Source organism: Salmo trutta, chromosome 4 (assembly GCF_901001165.1).
Source record: "Salmo trutta chromosome 4, fSalTru1.1, whole genome shotgun sequence".
NCBI classification, from domain to species: domain Eukaryota; kingdom Metazoa; phylum Chordata; class Actinopteri; order Salmoniformes; family Salmonidae; genus Salmo; species Salmo trutta.
The window spans coordinates 48,023-64,546 of record NC_042960.1 but is presented as its reverse complement, the minus strand read 5'-3'; the positions used below and the strand labels follow the sequence as shown (position 1 = coordinate 64,546).

The following is a 16,524-nucleotide window of genomic DNA, read 5'->3' as shown; positions in this document are numbered from 1 at the left end:
ACACACACGTCATGTACAGGGACACACACGTCATGTACAGGGACACACACGTCATGTACAGGGACAGACACGTCATGTACAGGGAAAGACACGTCATGTAAAGGGACAGACACGTCATGTAAAGGGACAGACACGTCATGTAAAGGGACAGACACGTCATGTAAAGGGACAGACACGTCATGTAAAGGGACAGACACGTCATGTAAAGGGACAGACACACATACTGCGTACCTCCTCCAGCTGTTTGTACTGAGCCTCCTGGAACTCCTCCAGAGTGTATGTGTGATCTTTCTGGATGCGACAAAGCCCCATGTCACTGATCCTGTAGCACATCTCTCTGATATCTAGCAAAGCCGGACGCAGAGACTGGAAACAGACACACAGCTGTTACTGGTCCTTCCTATTATCTTAAAGTAACTACCTTGGTTGTGTTCCATTATATGAACATCTCATAGGGAAGATAGGATTGTTTCAATAATCATAAGTAACATTCAGACAACATGAACCAGCCCAAACACATACTGCAGGTCAATGGTACAGACCATTTTGACTATAAACACATATGTAGGTCTTGTCCTGACCAGGAAACACTACTGGACCCAACAATACCACCACCTCATTATCCTGACCAGGAAACACTACTGGACCCAACAATACCACCACCTCATTATCCTGACTAGGAAACACTACTGGACCCAACAATAACACCACCTCATTATCCTGACCAGGAAACACTACTGGACCCAACAATACCACCACCTCATTATCCTGACCAGGAAACACTACTGGACCCAACAATACCACCACCTCATTATCCTGACCAGGAAACACTACTGGACCCAACAATACCACCACCTCATTATCCTGACCAGGAAACACTACTGGACCCAACAATACCACCACCTCATTGACGATGAACAGGCGCTCCTGCAGGGACTTCTTGCACGTGTTGATCTTCTTGGAGCGGACGTTAGTCCTCCACACTCTGAAGGCCTTCCACCTCCTGAAGAGGGCAAAGGCCGGGATGGCCAGGAGGCGGCGGTGGCATCGGTACTCATGCTCCCAGCGCTCTAACGGCAGGAAGTCCATCTCTGTATCAGAGATGCAGGTCACACCCTGCTGGCTGATGGTAGAGTAGTCCTGCTTGTTGATGTTCTCATACGTCACTATCCTGGGGGGAAAAGGTCAAAGGTGAGAGTTCGGGATGGGTAGTGAGAATAAGGTTGTAGGTTTTTATATTTGATAGAGAACTTGGGAGTTCAAATGTTTGCATGAGTGTGTGTGTCTGTTTCGTCTCTCTTTGTGAGTCCCAATAATACCTCCTTTGTTCTGAAGTGTACACTCGTTCACTACTTCCCACAATCTAAAAGCAATAAATTGGTGCTGGTATGGGTTAGAGGCAGTTTCCACCATGTTTCTTATACCAGGCAGTCCTTTCCATTAAAATTAGTGAAGGGAAGTGAACAAGGATAAATGGAATTAGAGATAATTGGGAAGTAGCATCTCTCTCTTGTTGACGATGATTACTTGAGGTTACAAACATCATATCTGATGTAGGTTATGGTGTGTTTCTCCCTCTCTTACTTGAGGTTACAAACATCATATCTGATGTAGGTTATGGTGTGTGTGTTTCTCCCTCTCTTACTTGAGGTTATAAACATCATATCTGATGTAGGTTATGGTGTGTGTGTTTCTCCCTCTCTTACTTGAGGTTATAAACATCATATCTGATGTAGGTTATGGTGTGTGTGTTTCTCCCTCTCTTACTTGAGGTTATAAACATCATATCTGATGTAGGTTATGGTGTGTGTGTTTCTCCCTCTCTTACTTGAGTTTATAAACATCATATCTGATGTAGGTTATGGTGTGTGTGTGTGTGTGTTTCTTCCTCTCTTGAGGTTATAAACATATCTGATGTAGGTTAGGGTGTGTGTGTTTCTCCCTCTCTTACTTGAGGTTATAAACATCATATCTGATGTAGGTTATGGTGTGTGTTTCTTCCTCTCTTGAGGTTATAAACATCATATCTGATGTAGGTTATGGTGTGTGTGTTTCTCCCTCTCTTACTTGAGGTTATAAGCATCATATTTGATGGAGCTCTTGGGTGCGGTAGAGGTCATGTACAGGAAGCCCAGGTGAGGGTTGTTCCGGATGATTCTGACGATGTCCGGCGGGGAGCGTATTTTGGCACGGATCACATCCTCTGCCGAGCTGAAGATGAGGGGGTGACTGGCAGGGAGAGGGAAGGGGGAGTGGAGGAAGGGTCCGGTGGGGGAGGGCTTTGTGGACTTGGAGGAACGAGGGCGTTTGGGGGGAGAGGGGGAACACAGGGTACTCTGGGTCAGCTGAGCCTGGAGGGAGGAAGCAGTGACCGTCAGTTAGGCTTTTATTTATTTATTTATTTGACTTTGAAAAGCATCATGAACAGCTGAAAGGGGACTTTGTACTACGTCTCTTGACAACAAAAGAGACAGATATTGATTGTGGACTGCATTCTTCTGTGGCTCAAATGAGGTTGATGGAACTACTGGTTAAAACAGAACAAGAAAGGCTATGAGTTTAACAGTTGTCTGCCCCATATCGGTCCACTGTGATACCTCTTAGCTTGCCACGGTCATCAGAGAGCGAGGACGCTATAGGGAGGGCTAGTGACGGACAGAGCACAGCTCAGTATCTGCCTCCCACCGTCTACAATCAATCATTTTATTTCAGAACATGGCTGTATATCACTAGAGAAATCATGGTTAAGACAATCTTGATTCCAAATTAAACCATGTCAAATCTGCATGACATCTATCTGTCCAGCAGAGCCCTTCTCAGTCTTCCACCTGTTTCTCCTTGACGTGGTCAGGCAGCTCAGGGAGGTGGAGGGTGGAGCTCTGTCTGTCAGGGGCCATGTCCATCCACTCTACCCCAGCAAGGGAGGGCGACGGCGGCTTCCAACCCGACTGGATCAGCCTCTCCCGGTTCTGCCTGTGGATGAACTCTGGCTGCTTGTGGTCCTGGTACTTCTTCAGGACCGGCTAAATGAGAGAAGATGTGTAAATAGAGGTGTTTATGTGCTTATGGGGCAGTTGATGTCTGGGATGGTTATGAGAACAAAGGCTGATATTTAGAAAACATTACTGTGAGCAAACAGTGTTTACAAGTGGCTGGGTCCCCATATTCCTCTCTCTTTTTCACACACACCCCCCACCCACCAGTATCTCCAGCGGTACGGGTCTCTGCCCTGCCCTCCTGCGTTCCTGGGCCTTGGTGGTGTGTGTGAAGACCAGGGCGTCCGGGCTGCGTTGTGCCTGGCTCGGGGCTACTGAGATCAGCCTGGCTCTCAGTGCCTCTGGGTCTACATGGCCCAGGGACATGGCGAATGGGAGGGTCATCTTCTGCTGCCGGGCCCCAGTCACCTCCTCTCTCCCTGGGCCAGCCTGGCAGCGAGGGGAACCCTTCTGGGAGAACGAAGACATGGTGGCCTCAGATAGTCTGCCTCTCAGGGTCTGAGTGGATACTGTGTGTGGGGGTGAAGAAGGAGAGGGAGGTGGGGGAACGATAAGCTCTCCCTTTCGTTTTGGTTTATCAACTCAAGCGTCAAAGCAAACTATAGTAGCATGCAAGTCATCTTACACATAGCTGACATAATTGGTTAGCAACTTACCTGGCAACAAGAGATAAACATTGCAATATAACGTTAAATCAAAGAGTTAAAAACAAACATAGCCAACAATATCCGCTAACGCTGAGAGGGTTATATAAAGTGTTATCACAAACCGTCAGTTTGGTTAACAGAAACAATGTAGCGCTAGCAATTTATAACATATTTCTGAGCAAGTCAAGGTGAATTACTTACATAGCTATCAATGGCACTTTAACATAGACATTAGTAGAGGAACTACAGAAGCAAAAACATTAGCTACACTTCTTATCGCCGGTTCTCTTGTCAAAAGTGGAAACACAGTGATCTCTTGAGTTTCCGGTTTCTTAGCAACCAGCACCTCCCAGCACACCGCGCGGACGACCAACAGCTGCACATGCGCGCTTTGCAGTGCAACTCCAATACCATTCAGTCCCAAGGTTTGTATAGCTAGATACCATGTCCCAAGCTTTCAGATTTTAAAACTAGGCAAAAATACTGGCACCCTACAATATAGTTTGTATAGCTAGATTCCCAACAGAACGCGGGCTGTCATACATCGTTTCTTCTTCATGGTAAAACTCGACCTCAAAGATGGGTTGCAGTTGAAACTACAGAGGCATTCCTGTTATCGTCTTGATTCTGCAAAATTGAAACACATACTATCCCAGTCTAGCCTGACAGAGCATCCTGGAGACAGTCACTCAACCACACACAAATTAAACATGACCATAAGAACCAGTGAATTAATTTATCCCACCACAGAAAGGTGGATTTAAATACTTCCCAACAATGATCACAGAAAGTGAATTTTACAATGACAACACCCAAGAAAATGTATTTTAATATTTCCCAAAACAATGACCACAGAAAGTTTGACCACAAAAATATTTCCTAATTTCCCAACAATGACAATAAAACACATCAGAAAGAGAATTTAAATATATTTTAATAACAGACATCACAGTGTATGGTGTAAATCCATAACAGACATTGGCATTTCTGTAGAAATGGTTGGCAATGCACACAGTCAGGGATGGAAATTAAGCTAGCCCGATGCTAGTACATTTCAGACTGGCTAGTAAAAATTGTGGCCACTAGCAACAATTTTATATTTTTAAATATCGTATGGCACAGCGGACAAGTGCCCAAAATCCTTAAGTCCCATCCCTGCACACCGCTATAGAGACTCCAGGTCTGCCATGGAAGATGTTTTCCTTCTCTGTGACGTCATTATACTCAGCTGAAAGAGAAAGACAGAAAAATGGGTGTGTTAGAAACAGTCAAAGCCCAATGAGGTCCTCTCAGTATCAGGGCTTCTTCAAAGATGGTGTCCATGAAGAATGCATCATGTAGAACATACAGGAGACACGTCGTTTCTAGCTGTGCAGCGTTCCAGTACTGCATCTCAATAAGATCCAGGGTCCTATTCACTAGACACCAAACTAAGTAACACTGACTAAAACAGGGAGGGGCTACCTACACAAGTCCAATAACTCCCTTTTAGTTTCTGTTGCACAACGTTTTTTAACTGTTCTACTACAGCGTGCCCAATAAATATGACCCTGTGTTGATATCAGACAACAGCTGACATCATCAGTGTGCGCCTCTACCTGGCCCCAGTGTAAGACCCTTAGTACCTGTTGTGATGCTGTAGTTGCCTTCTGTTCTGCCTGAGTCAAACGCCTCTGGAGACGACTGTTCTTCTCCTGATACTCTGCCATCTGCCTCTCGTACTAGACAACAATATGACACATTTCAACCACGACATTAGAGACACTTCATCCCCTACTGGACCCAGCAACAATACACTGACATCACATTTCCTCATTATATGAATTATGATGTGGGTTGCTATTGGTTTCAAGGTGGGAGTAGTGTGTTGAATTCGCGCAAGTTGAACAGTTGTCTGTGTTCCTTTTTTATCTTCTATAAAATGGTATGTGTGTGTGTGTGTGTGTATGTATGTGTGTGTGTATGTATGCGTGTGTTAGAATCACCTCTAATATGGTCTCGTGGTCAGTCACCAGCTGGATCTCCAGTTCCTGACAACGTTGCTTCTGTCGATTCAGTTCACCCCTGAAACCAACGGACCTTGTTATAGTTGTAAGCGACCAATCATCAAACACATACTTATGTGAAAACATCCGCTCATCAACTAGCAACTGTGTCAAACAGTTGGCCATTTGGTCCGTAGCCTGTCAATCTCTCCCTTCTACATTGTGTGTAGGAGGCTTGAAATTATGTTTTTACTGTGATCCGCAAAGTGAGAAAGAGCAAGAACAGCTTCTCAGAAGTTCAAAGAAGAATGGAAAATGTGGGCGTCCTCATAACAAACTGATGAGTTTGTAAACTTGCCTGTATGGACACTGGGCTATTACGGTGACATGTCAGTAAGTACTTCAAATCATAGTTTACTGGTCAGATACGCCCAGGTGAACCCAGTACATTGAACTAACTTGAGGCTGGTGAGTTTGGTGTGGAAGGTCAGGGTGAGGGTCTTGGCCTCCTCCTTCCAGCGCTGGCTGGTCTTCTGCTGGGCAGAGAGGAGGCGGGTCAGCTCAGCACTGGAGCTCCTACTGCTTTCCTCCAGCTCCCTGACCCGGGCATCCAGACCCTGCTCCTTTAGGGAATACTCCTGCTCCATCTGGGAAACCTGGGGAGAGAAGGGGGGAAGTGAGGGTGGGTGTGCGTTTGTGAGTGTCTCCTACCCACCAGTTTAACCCTCATCTTGTTTTCACCTTCCTCTACCTGCTAAACCTGTCTCCCTCATCTCCCACCTTCCTCTACCTGCTAGACCTGTATCCCTCATCTCCCACCTTCCTCTACCTGCTAGACCTGTCTCCCTCATCTCCCACCTTCCTCTACCTGCTAGACCTGTCTCCCTCATCTCCCACCTTCCTCTACCTGCTAGACCTGTATCCCTCATCTCCCACCTTCCTCTACCTGCTAGACCTGTATCCCTCCTCATCTCCCACCTTCCTCTACCTGCTAGACCTGTCTCCCTCATCTCCCACCTTCCTCTACCTGCTAGACCTGTCTCCCTCATCTCCCACCTTCCTCTACCTGCTAGACCTGTCTCCCTCATCTCCCACCTTCCTCTACCTGCTAGACCTGTCTCCCTCATCTCCCACCTTCCTCTACCTGCTAGACCTGTATCCCTTATCTCCCACCTTCCTCTACCTGCTAGACCTGTATCCCTTATCTCCCACCTTCCTTTACCTGCTAGACCTGTATCCCTCATCTCCCACCTTCCTCTACCTGCTAGACCTGTCTCCCTCATCTCCCACCTTCCTCTACCTGCTAGACCTGTATCCCTCCTCATCTCCCACCTTCCTCTACCTGCTAGACCTGTCTCCCTCATCTCCCACCTTCCTCTACCTGCTAGACCTGTATCCCTCATCTCCCACCTTCCTCTACCTGCTAGACCTGTATCCCTCCTCATCTCCCACCTTCCTCTACCTGCTAGACCTGTATCCCTCCTCATCTCCCACCTTCCTTTACCTGCTAGACCTGTATCCCTCCTCATCTCCCACCTTCCTCTCTACCTGCTAGACCTGTATCCCTCCTCATCTCCCACCTTCCTCTAACTGCTAGACCTGTATCCCTCCTCATCTCCCACCTTCCTCTACCTACTAGACCAGTATCCCGAATCTCCCACTTTCCTCTACCTGCTAGACTTGTATCCCTCATCTCCCACCTTCCTCTACCTGCTAGACCTGTATCCCTCCTCATCTCCCACCTTCCTCTACCTACTAGACCTGTATCCCTCCTCATCTCCCACCTTCCTCTACCTGCTAGACCTGTATCCCTCATCTCCCACCTTCCTCTACCTGCTAGACCTGTATCCATCCTCATCTCCCACCTTCCTCTACCTACTAGACCTGTATCCCTCCTCATCTCCCACCTTCCTCTACCTGCTAGACCTGTATCCCTCCTCATCTCCCACCTTCCTTTACCTGCTAGACCTGTCTCCCTCATCTCCCACCTTCCTCTACCTGCTAGACCTGTATCCCTCCTCATCTCCCACCTTCCTTTACCTACTAGACCTGTATCCCTCCTCATCTCCCACCTTCCTCTACCTGCTAGACCTGTATCCCTCCTCATCTCCCACCTTCCTCTACCTACTAGACCTGTCTCCCTCCTCATCTCCCACCTTCCTCTACCTGCTAGACCTATATTCCTCCTCATCTCCCACCTTCCTCTACCTGCTAGACCTATATTCCTCCTCATCCCCCACCTTCCTCTACCTGCTAGACCTGTATCCCTCCTCATCTCCCACCTTCCTTTACCTACTAGACCTGTATCCCTCCTCATCTCCCACCTTCCTCTACCTGCTAGACCTGTATCCCTCATCTCCCACCTTCCTCTACCTGCTAGACCTGTATCCCTCCTCATCTCCCACCTTCCTCTACCTGCTAGACCTGTATCCCTCCTCATCTCCCACCTTCCTCTACCTACTAGACCTGTATCCCTTATCCCCCACCTTCCTCTACCTGCTAGACCTGTATCCCTCCTCATCTCCCACCTTCCTCTACCTGCTAGACCTGTATCCCTCCTCATCTCCCACCTTCCTTTACCTACTAGACCTGTATCCCTCCTCATCTCCCACCTTCCTCTACCTGCTAGACCTGTCTCCCTCCTCATCTCCCACCTTCCTCTACCTGCTAGACCTGTATCCCTCCTCATCTCCCACCTTCCTCTACCTGCTAGACCTGTATCCCTCCTCATCTCCCACCTTCCTCTACCTGCTAGACATGTATCCCTCCTCATCTCCCACCTTCCTCTACCTGCTAGACCTGTATCCCTCCTCATCTCCCACCTTCCTCTACCTGCTAAACCTGTATCCCTCCTCATCTCCCACCTTCCTTTACCTGCTAGACCTGTCTCCCTCATCTCCCACCTTCCTCTACCTGCTAGACCTGTATCCCTCCTCATCTCCCACCTTCCTCTACCTGCTAGACCTGTATCCCTCCTCATCTCCCACCTTCCTCTACCTGCTAGACCTGTATCCCTCCTCATCTCCCACCTTCCTCTACCTGCTAGACATGTATCCCTCCTCATCTCCCACCTTCCTCTACCTGCTAGACCTGTATCCCTCCTCATCTCCCACCTTCCTCTACCTGCTAAACCTGTATCCCTCCTCATCTCCCACCTTCCTTTACCTGCTAGACCTGTCTCCCTCATCTCCCACCTTCCTCTACCTGCTAGACCTGTATCCCTCCTCATCTCCCACCTTCCTCTACCTGCTAGACCTGTATCCCTCCTCATCTCCCACCTTCCTCTACCTGCTAGACCTGTATCCCTCATCTCCCACCTTCCTCTACCTGCTAGACCTGTATCCCTCCTCATCTCCCACCTTCCTCTCTACCTGCTAGACCTCCCACCTTCCTCTCTACCTGCTAGCACAGATCTCCCACTCTCTCTGACCGGTGGCTTGGTTTTCCTTTACCTCTCATTGGCTCACCATCTCTCAAATGTCACATAGCTCTTATCTGTGTTCTACAGACTGGTGCTATCAGTTGTTTACCTCAAATGACTGGTCTTACGTGCTGTTTTGCCCATCTCAGTGCGAGCAGCAAAGCCTTGCATAGTTGGTCTATGTCCCCGTCCTTCCTCTACCCTGATCCCTCCCGTTCATACTGCATCCAGTCTAGTCTTAAAGGTGTTTAACCAGGTAGTCTCACCTGCTGCTTAGCTCTCCTCTGGGTCATCATGCTAGCCTTGCGTAGCTCCTCCATCTCCCTGCGGAGCTGCATGTTCTCCTGCTGCAGCTGGAGCCGCTCCTCGCTGACCCCGCTGCAGTCCTCCCTGGCTGCAGACAGAGACCCCTGCAGCCGCCGCACCTCCTCCTGGCACCGGGACAACTCCTCACTGTAGCTGCGGGGGGAAAGGGGAGGGAGAGGGGGCATTTACATTACAAAGTACTGTATACACTCGGGTCCAGACAGATGAAACAGGCAGCCTAAAAAAAGCACACTTAATAGCTAAACACAGATCTCAGATCAGCAGCTCAGACTAAGCACACAGAAATATGTCTCACTCCATCTCCATTTTCTTCATCTTGTTGTGTGTGCTCTGCAGGGTGATGTTCATGTCATCCTTCAGTCTCTCAGCATTCAGAGACCTCTGGTGGAGGGCCTCCATCTTCCTGTACTCTGGCTCTCCTCTACCCTCCTTATACACCTGGAGTACAGATGACATAGGAACAGGTTATAATGCATTATAATGCTTCATACCCTCCATTCCCTATTAAGTTCTTTCACCACCTGTAGGAATGTACGATCCAGTTTGGTAAGACTAAAACAATAGTATGACTTCTTCCCCAATCACCTCACCTTCTCCAGGTCCTCCTCCTCCACTCCCTCCTCACCTTCTCCAGTTCCTCCTCCACTCCCTCCTCACCTTCTCCAGTTCCTCCTCCTCCACTGCCCCCCCCTCATCTCCTCCAGGTCCTCCTCCACTCCCCCCCTCACCTTCTCCAGTTCCTCCTCCACTCCCCCCCCTCACCTCCAGTTCCTCCTCCACTGCCCCCCTCGCCTTCTCCAGTTCCTCCTCCACTGCCCCCCCCCTCGCCTTCTCCAGTTCCTCCTCCACTGCCCCCCTCGCCTTCTCCAGGTCCTCCTCCACTGCCCCCCTCACCTTCTCCAGGTCCTCCTCCACTCCCCCTCACCTTCTCCAGTTCCTCCTCCACTCCACTCCCCCCTCACCTTCTCCAGTTCCTCCTCCACTGCCCTCCTCACCTTCTCCAGTTCCTCCTCCACTGCCCTCCTCACCTTCTCCAGTTCCTCCTCCACTCCCCCCCTCACCTTCTCCAGTTCCTCCTCCACTGCCCCCCCCCTCGCCTTCTCCAGTTCCTCCTCCACTGCCCTCCTCGCCTTCTCCAGTTCCTCCTCCACTGCCCTCCTCGCCTTCTCCAGTTCCTCCTTCTCCACTGCCCCCCCTCATCTCCTCCAGGTCCTCCTCCACTGCCCTCCTCACCTTCTCCAGTTCCTCCTCCACTGCCCCCCCCCCCTCGCCTTCTCCAGTTCCTCCTCCACTGCCCCCCTCCTCACCTTCTCCAGTTCCTCCTCCACTCCCCCCCTCACCTTCTCCAGTTCCTCCTCCACTGCCCCCCCCCTCGCCTTCTCCAGTTCCTCCTCCACTGCCCTCCTCGCCTTCTCCAGTTCCTCCTCCACTGCCCTCCTCGCCTTCTCCAGTTCCTCCTTCTCCACTGCCCCCCCTCATCTCCTCCAGGTCCTCCTCCACTGCCCTCCTCACCTTCTCCAGTTCCTCCTCCACTGCCCCCCCCCCCTCGCCTTCTCCAGTTCCTCCTCCACTGCCCCCCTCCTCACCTTCTCCAGTTCCTCCTCCACTGCCCTCCTCACCTTCTCCAGTTCCTCCTCCACTGCCCTCCTCACCTTCTCCAGTTCCTCCTCCACTGCCCCCTCCTCACCTTCTCCAGTTCCTCCTCCACTGCCCCCCTCACCTTCTCCAGTTCCTCCTCCACTGCCCTCCTCACCTTCTCCAGTTCCTCCTCCACTGCCCTCCTCACCTTCTCCAGTTCCTCCTCCACTGCCCTCCTCACCTTCTCCAGTTCCTCCTCCACTGCCCTCCTCACCTTCTCCAGGTCCTCCTCCACTGCTCTCCTCACCTTCTCCAGGTCCTCCTCCACTCCCCCCTCCTCACCTTCTCCAGTTCCTCCTCTACTGCCCTCCTCACCTTCTCCAGTTCCTCCTCCACTGCCCTCCTCACCTTCTCCAGTTCCTCCTCCACTGCCCTCCTCACCTTCTCCAGTTCCTCCTCCACTGCCCTCCTCACCTTCTCCAGTTCCTCCTCCACTGCCCTCCTCACCTTCTCCAGTTCCTCCTCCACTGCCCTCCTCACCTTCTCCAGTTCCTCCTCCACTCCCTCCTCACCTTCTCCAGTTCCTCCTCCACTGCCCTCCTCACCTTCTCCAGTTCCTCCTCTACTGCCCTCCTCACCTTCTCCAGTTCCTCCTCCACTGCCCTCCTCACCTTCTCCAGTTCCTCCTCCACTGCCCTCATCTCTCTCAGGGACCTCTCCATCTGAGACTCTTTATCTGCACACTCCAGTTGTAGAGCCGACAACTCCTCAGCCATCCGATGGATCTGTGAGTTGCACTGTTTACGCACATTCTCCACCTGAAAGAAACACAATCCAGAACTAGTCAATAACACCTGAAGGAACAACAGATTGAGCAGGTAGCATGTGGGATGTATACTGTCACTATATAAAACAATTATATTCTGTAAGTCATGCTTTTCAGAGGGAAATGCAGAGAGATGCACCCCTTGTTTCACCACATTGAAATGCACACTGCAGCTTGTGAGTCTATGCTATTTCAGTGTCCAGACACGTCTAGATTTAGACCTGTGTCTGACAGCCTGGTGAAGGCTAACATTAACAGGCTTGGGGAGTTAGATCTTAAATCAAGAGCCTTTGATAGAATGGTAATCACAGTCCTTCCCTGGTTAAGAGCCAGGCAGAGAAGTCAGGTCAGTGAGTTTCTCAAGGAAAAAAACTATACGGACACTGCTGAGCTGCAAACAGATCATTTCAGAATTGGTTAAAATTAGGTTAGGGTTAAGGGTTTGGTTATGGCTAGAGTAAGGGCCAGTTTTCGATTTAGATTAGTCATTTTATAGGTCAGCAGTGTTCTTATGGTCTTCCTCGTTCCTCTACCGAGAACACAGCATCAAGAGAGAACGTGGTCAGGAGGAAGCAGCTCCGTTCCTCTACCGAGAACACAGCATCAAGAGACAACGTGGTCAGGAGGAAGCAGCTCCGTTCCTCTACCGAGAACACAGCATCAAGAGACAACGTGGTCAGGAGGAAGCAGCTCCGTTCCTCTACCGAGAACACAGCATCAAGAGACAACGTGGTCAGGAGGAAGCAGCTCCGTTCCTCTACCGAGAACACAGCATCAAGACACAACGTGGTCAGCAGGAAGCAGCTCCGTTCCTCTACCGAGAACACAGCATCAAGAGACAACGTGGTCAGGAGGAAGCAGCCTAACAGGTTGAGGTAGTAGTGTACTGGTGATGTATTGGAGATAATGAAACACTATGGTTAGAGAGGGTGGCTCAGGACGCCAGGACTAGGGTTAGAGAGGGTGGCTCAGGACGCCGGGACTAGGGTTAGGGTACAGCTGGAGGTGAGGACTAGGGTACAGTTGGGGGTGAGAACTAGGGTTAGGGTACAGTTGGGGGTGAGGACTAGGGTACAGTTGGAGGTGAGGACTAGGGTTAGGGTACAGCTGGAGGTGAGGACTAGGGTTAGGGTACAGCTGGAGGTGAGGACTAGGGTACAGCTGGAGGTGAGGACTAGGGTACAGCTGGAGGTGAGGACTAGGGTACAGTTGGAGGTGAGGACTAGGGTACAGTTGGAGGTGAGGACTAGGGTACAGTTGGAGGTGAGAACTAGGGTTAGGGTACAGTTGGAGGTGAGGACTAGGGTACAGTTGGAGGTGAGGACTAGGGTTAGGGTACAGTTGGAGGTGAGGACTAGGGTTAGGGTACAGTTGGAGGTGAGAACTAGGGTTAGGGTACAGCTGGAGGTGAGAACTAGGGTTAGGGTACAGCTGGAGGTGAGAACTAGGGTTAGGGTACAGCTGGAGGTGAGGACTAGGGTTAGGGTACAGTTGGAGGTGAGGACTAGGGTACAGTTGGAGGTGAGGACTAGGGTACAGTTGGAGGTGAGGACTAGGGTACAGTTGGAGGTGAGGACTAGGGTACAGTTGGAGGTGAGGACTAGGGTACAGTTGGAGGTGAGGACTAGGGTACAGTTGGAGGTGAGGACTAGGGTACAGTTGGAGGTGAGGACTAGGGTACAGTTGGAGGTGAGGACTAGGGTACAGTTGGAGGTGAGGACTAGGGTACAGCTGGAGGTGAGGACTAGGGTACAGCTGGAGGTGAGGACTAGGGTACAGTTGGAGGTGAGGACTAGGGTTAGGGTACAGCTGGAGGTGAGGACTAGGGTACAGTTGGAGGTGAGGACTAGGGTTAGGGTACAGCTGGAGGTGAGGACTAGGGTACAGTTGGAGGTGAGAACTAGGGTACAGTTGGAGGTGAGGACTAGGGTACAGTTGGAGGTGAGGACTAGGGTTAGGGTACAGCTGGAGGTGAGGACTAGGGTTAGGGTACAGTTGGAGGTGAGGACTAGGGTACAGTTGGAGGTGAGGACTAGGGTTAGGGTACAGCTGGAGGTGAGGACTAGGGTACAGTTGGAGGTGAGGACTAGGGTTAGGGTACAGTTGGAGGTGAGGACTAGGGTTAGGGTACAGTTGGAGGTGAGGACTAGGGTTAGGGTACAGTTGGAGGTGAGGACTAGGGTTAGGGTACAGTTGGAGGTGAGGACTAGGGTTAGGGTACAGTTGGAGGTGAGGACTAGGGTTAGGGTACAGTTGGAGGTGAGGACTAGGGTTAGGGTACAGTTGGAGGTGAGAACTAGGGTTAGGGTACAGTTGGAGGTGAGAACTAGGGTTAGGGTACAGCTGGAGGTGAGAACTAGGGTTAGGGTACAGCTGGAGGTGAGAACTAGGGTTAGGGTACAGCTGGAGGTGAGAACTAGGGTTAGGGTACAGCTGGAGGTGAGAACTAGGGTACAGCTGGAGGTGAGGACTAGGGTACAGTTGGAGGTGAGGACTAGGGTACAGTTGGAGGTGAGGACTAGGGTACAGTTGGAGGTGAGGACTAGGGTACAGTTGGAGGTGAGGACTAGGGTACAGTTGGAGGTGAGGACTAGGGTACAGTTGGAGGTGAGGACTAGGGTACAGTTGGAGGTGAGGACTAGGGTACAGTTGGAGGTGAGGACTAGGGTACAGTTGGAGGTGAGGACTAGGGTACAGTTGGAGGTGAGGACTAGGGTACAGTTGGAGGTGAGGACTAGGGTACAGCTGGAGGTGAGGACTAGGGTACAGTTGGAGGTGAGGACTAGGGTACAGTTGGAGGTGAGGACTAGGGTACAGTTGGAGGTGGACTGGTACAGTTGGAGGTGAGGACTAGGGTTAGGGTACAGTTGGAGGTGAGGACTAGGGTACAGTTGGAGGTGAGGACTAGGGTTAGGGTACAGCTGGAGGTGAGGACTAGGGTTAGGGTACAGCTGGAGGTGAGGACTAGGGTTAGGGTACAGTTGGAGGTGAGGACTAGGGTACAGTTGGAGGTGAGGACTAGGGTACAGTTGGAGGTGAGGACTAGGGTACAGTTGGAGGTGAGGACTAGGGTTAGGGTACAGCTGGAGGTGAGGACTAGGGTACAGTTGGAGGTGAGAACTAGGGTACAGTTGGAGGTGAGGACTAGGGTACAGTTGGAGGTGAGGACTAGGGTTAGGGTACAGCTGGAGGTGAGGACTAGGGTTAGGGTACAGCTGGAGGTGAGGACTAGGGTTAGGGTACAGTTGGAGGTGAGGACTAGGGTACAGTTGGAGGTGAGGACTAGGGTACAGTTGGAGGTGAGGACTAGGGTTAGGGTACAGCTGGAGGTGAGGACTAGGGTACAGTTGGAGGTGAGGACTAGGGTTAGGGTACAGCTGGAGGTGAGGACTAGGGTTAGCATTTTGAAAAAGGAGTTGAGACTCACCTCTTTCCTGGTGCGTATGGCAGCATCCTGGATCAGTTGTCTGATGGCTTCATTCATCTTGTCCAGCTCCTCAGATTTCTGTTTCTCTCTCAACAGGGCCTGATAGGGAGATACATAACACCATCATCACCAGAGTTATGCTGAATGACACAGTCTCTGACAGGACAGAGATGCATACCATCATCATCACCAGAGTTATGCTGAATGACACAGTCTCTGACAGGACAGAGATGCATACCATCATCATCACCAGAGTTATGCTGAATGACAGACAGTCTCTGACCAGACAGAGAGGGGAGTGAAGTGTGTGAAGGAAGGGGTAGAGAGGGGGTTGTCTGACCTGGTGAGACAGAGAGAGGTTAGATTGTGTCCAGAGAAGCAGACCGTAGCAGTAGAAGACTGTATGTACCTGGTCCTTCTGTAGAGAGGCCTCCTCAGCCAGCTGGATGGAGTCTCTGACCTTGGAGAAGGCCTCATAGCGCTCCTCCTCCAGAGAGGCACAGCGCACCTGCAGCTCCCCCACCTGACGGGTACACCTCGTTATACACCGCGCTATTTAGCTACATGACCTTGTAGATACTTGTTAAAATATGGATGCCAAAAACTAAAGTGTTCCCCACCTGCCTCTCCCACACCACCTGCTCCCTGCGTACACTCTCTGCCTCCTGACTAGCTGCCTTCAACCTGCAGGAGACAGATGGGGACAGAAAGAGTTTATCAAAAGGAAAAAGTAGAAGGAATTGGAGCGAGATGCACTCAGCCTCCTGTAGAAGAGTCCGGAAGAGGAAGTGAAGTGAGGATTACAGGTGTGTTTCACCTGGCCTCCAGCTGACTGAGGGCTGACTGGAGATGGTGGAGTCTTCGATCTGAGGCCTCCTCCCTACCATGAGCCTCTGCTGCATCGTCCTCCTACACACACAATAAAGGGACAGAGGTTATATTCTGCTATGGTAAACTACGGTAGAGAACTATAAGCCCTATTGTTTCCCTACCCGTCTCTGTATCTGGTCCTGGATGTTCTGCATCAGCTTGGTCATCTCCTCCACCTTGGCTGTGGCCATCCTCAGATCTGCTTTGGCCGATCTGCAGTAGGAGTGGAAAGAGAGAAACAAATAAACCCTGCTCTCTGCAGGTGCACTGCCTGAGCTGTGCAGCAGCTGAAGAGCTACATTCCTGAGAGCCATTTTGGATCTCAATGTAGGAAGCCATTTTGGATCTGCAGTAGTTTGTACTGGAGACGAATGGCGGCCATTCAGGATCTGCAGTAATCTGTACTGGGGACGATTGGCAGCCATTTTGAAACTGTAGTAGTGTGTA

At 50.8% G+C, this 16,524-nt stretch overlaps 2 protein-coding genes and 1 non-coding gene across 5 annotated transcripts in view; all 3 read right to left on the bottom strand.

The window, feature by feature from the left end:
* Nucleotides 1-3,952, bottom strand: part of LOC115191569 (dynein heavy chain 6, axonemal-like) — a 123,999-nt gene extending 120,047 nt beyond the window's left edge. The window contains 6 exon segments of the mRNA XM_029749361.1: nt 232-366; nt 559-1,171; nt 2,068-2,351; nt 2,829-3,023; nt 3,201-3,505; nt 3,845-3,952. Coding sequence (XP_029605221.1) covers nt 232-366; nt 559-1,171; nt 2,068-2,351; nt 2,829-3,023; nt 3,201-3,464 — 1,491 coding nt within the window. The 5' untranslated portion in view covers nt 3,465-3,505; nt 3,845-3,952.
* LOC115193137 (small Cajal body-specific RNA 8) lies at nt 2,565-2,684 on the bottom strand. The gene has a single exon (XR_003878100.1).
* Nucleotides 3,953-4,365: 413 nt separating the features above from the next.
* LOC115191633 (sodium channel and clathrin linker 1) overlaps nt 4,366-16,524 on the bottom strand; it is a 21,339-nt gene continuing 9,180 nt past the window's right edge. For all 3 annotated transcript variants that reach the window (XM_029749419.1, XM_029749421.1, XM_029749422.1), the window contains 12 exons: nt 16,200-16,290; nt 16,025-16,116; nt 15,828-15,891; nt 15,617-15,730; nt 15,208-15,306; nt 11,626-11,772; nt 9,672-9,814; nt 9,316-9,508; nt 6,088-6,284; nt 5,629-5,707; nt 5,269-5,364; nt 4,366-4,871 (listed from right to left, as the gene is read on the bottom strand). In XM_029749419.1, coding sequence (XP_029605279.1) covers nt 4,809-4,871; nt 5,269-5,364; nt 5,629-5,707; nt 6,088-6,284; nt 9,316-9,508; nt 9,672-9,814; nt 11,626-11,772; nt 15,208-15,306; nt 15,617-15,730; nt 15,828-15,891; nt 16,025-16,116; nt 16,200-16,290 — 1,378 coding nt within the window. In that variant the 3' untranslated portion in view covers nt 4,366-4,808. The remainder of the gene's footprint in view (nt 4,872-5,268; nt 5,365-5,628; nt 5,708-6,087; nt 6,285-9,315; nt 9,509-9,671; nt 9,815-11,625; nt 11,773-15,207; nt 15,307-15,616; nt 15,731-15,827; nt 15,892-16,024; nt 16,117-16,199; nt 16,291-16,524) is intronic.